Source organism: Branchiostoma floridae, chromosome 3 (assembly GCF_000003815.2).
Source record: "Branchiostoma floridae strain S238N-H82 chromosome 3, Bfl_VNyyK, whole genome shotgun sequence".
NCBI lineage: Eukaryota > Metazoa > Chordata > Leptocardii > Amphioxiformes > Branchiostomatidae > Branchiostoma > Branchiostoma floridae.
In genome coordinates, this window is record NC_049981.1 from 34,089,274 (window position 1) to 34,091,264 (window position 1,991).

The 1,991-nt window shown below is 41.3% G+C and overlaps 1 protein-coding gene across 1 annotated transcript in view; it reads right to left on the minus strand.

Annotated features, from left to right (window-relative positions):
- Nucleotides 1-95: 95 nt before the first annotated feature.
- LOC118412500 (methionine aminopeptidase 1-like) overlaps nt 96-1,991 on the minus strand; it is a gene marked incomplete at its 3' end in the record, with an annotated part of 10,443 nt that continues 8,547 nt past the window's right edge. Inside the window, 2 exon segments of the mRNA XM_035815386.1 lie at nt 96-201; nt 1,707-1,838. Of these exon segments, the coding sequence (XP_035671279.1) occupies nt 96-201; nt 1,707-1,838 (238 nt within the window).

A 1,991-nucleotide genomic window follows, 5' to 3' on the forward strand; every position in this document is an offset into this window, starting at 1 on the left:
CGTTCTGGGTGGGCTATAGTTTGTAACATGTGACGTGTAAGGCTTTAGTAGCAAGTGAATGTGTCAAAGCATGCTGCGCGTATATATATACGCACTGGTTGATGCCGTGCCCACAGTAAGTCTTCACCACTGAGAACCCGTTGGCCTGCGCATGTTTCTGGATAATGTTGCCCATTTCTCTGTACCTCACACCTGGTTTAACTACAACACAGAAAATGGCTGGTTTCACTACAAAACAGAAAAATGGCTGGTTTCACTACGACACAGAAAAGTGTCTGGTTTAACTACAACACAGAAAAGTGCCTGGTTTAACTACAACACAGAAAAGTGCCTGGTTTAACTACAACACAGAAAAGTGCCTGGTTTAACTACAACACAGAAAAGTGCCTGGTTTAACTACAACACAGAAAAGTGCCTGGTTTAACTACAACACAGAAAAGTGCCTGGTTTAACTACAACACAGAAAAGTGCCTGGTTTAACTACAACACAGAAAAGTGCCTGGTTTAACTACAACACAGAAAAGTGCCTGGTTTAACTACAACACAGAAAAGTGCCTGGTTTAACTACAACACAGAAAATGGCTGGTTTAACTACAACACAGAAAATGGCTGGTTTAACTACAACACAAAAAATGGCTGGTTTAACTACAACACAAAAAATGGCTGGTTTCACTACAACACAGAAGATGGGTGGTTTGACTACAACACAGAAAAGACGGCTGGTTTAACTACAACACAGAAAATGGCTGGTTTAACTACAACACAGAAAATGGCTGGTTTAACTACAACACACAAAATGGCTGGTTTAACTACAACACAAAAAATGGCTGGGTTCACTACCACACAGAAAATGGGTGGTTTGACTACAACACAGAAAAAACGGCTAGTTTAACTACAACACAGAAAATGGCTGGTTTAACTACAACACAAAAAATGGCTGGTTTCACTACAACACAGAAAATGGCTGGTTTAACTACAACACAGAAAATGGCTGGTTTCACTACAACACAAAAAATGGCTGGTTTAACTACAACACAGAAAATGGCTGGTTTAACTACAACACAAAAAATGGCTGGTTTCACTACAACACAGAAAATGGCTGGTTTAACTACAACACAGAAAACGGCTGGTTTCACTACAACACAGAAAAAATGGCTGGTTTCATTACGACACAGAAAAAACGGCTGGTTTCATTACGACACAGGAAAAATGCTGGTTTATGCTACAGAAAAGTGCCTGGTTTAACTACGACCCCTGGTTTATCTACAACAGAAAAAAACTCCTAGTTTAACATCATTACAAAAAAATGGCTGGTTTCACTACGACACAGAAAAAACGGCTGGTTTGACTACGACACAGAAAAGACGGCTGGTTTGACTACGACACAGAAAAAACGGCTGGTTTCACTACGACACAGAAAAAACGGCTGGTTTGACTACCACACAGAAAAAACGGCTGGTTTGACTACGACACAGAAAAAACGGCTGGTTTGACTACGACACATAAAAAACGGCTGGTTTAACTACGACAGAAAAAACGGCTGGTTTCACTACAACACAGAAAAGTGCTTGCTTTAACTACGCCCCCCCCCCCCCCCCCCAATGTCGGGTTTAACGTTGTGACAGTCACAAAAAAAGCCTGATTTAACTACCACACAGAAAGTTCCTGGTTTAACAACGACACAAAAAAATGCCTGGGATTTGTACCTGCTTCGATAGCCTTGGGCAGACATTCGTGTGTCACCCGAACCAACTTTTTACTGGCATCATCGACTTTCCCAACAAAAAACGTCTCGTTCAGATCACCATGGAAACCTCTGTGGCACACAGTCACATCCCCTAGACAGATGGATAAATGAAGCAGAGGCATTAGATACTAACTACTCCTAGTATGTTATGTTACAGGTTTAAAACCCTATATCCGTGCACAAAATAAAGCCCTTACCAACAAGCTTTCGACCAGTCTCTGATCCTTATCAAGTTGAAATGACC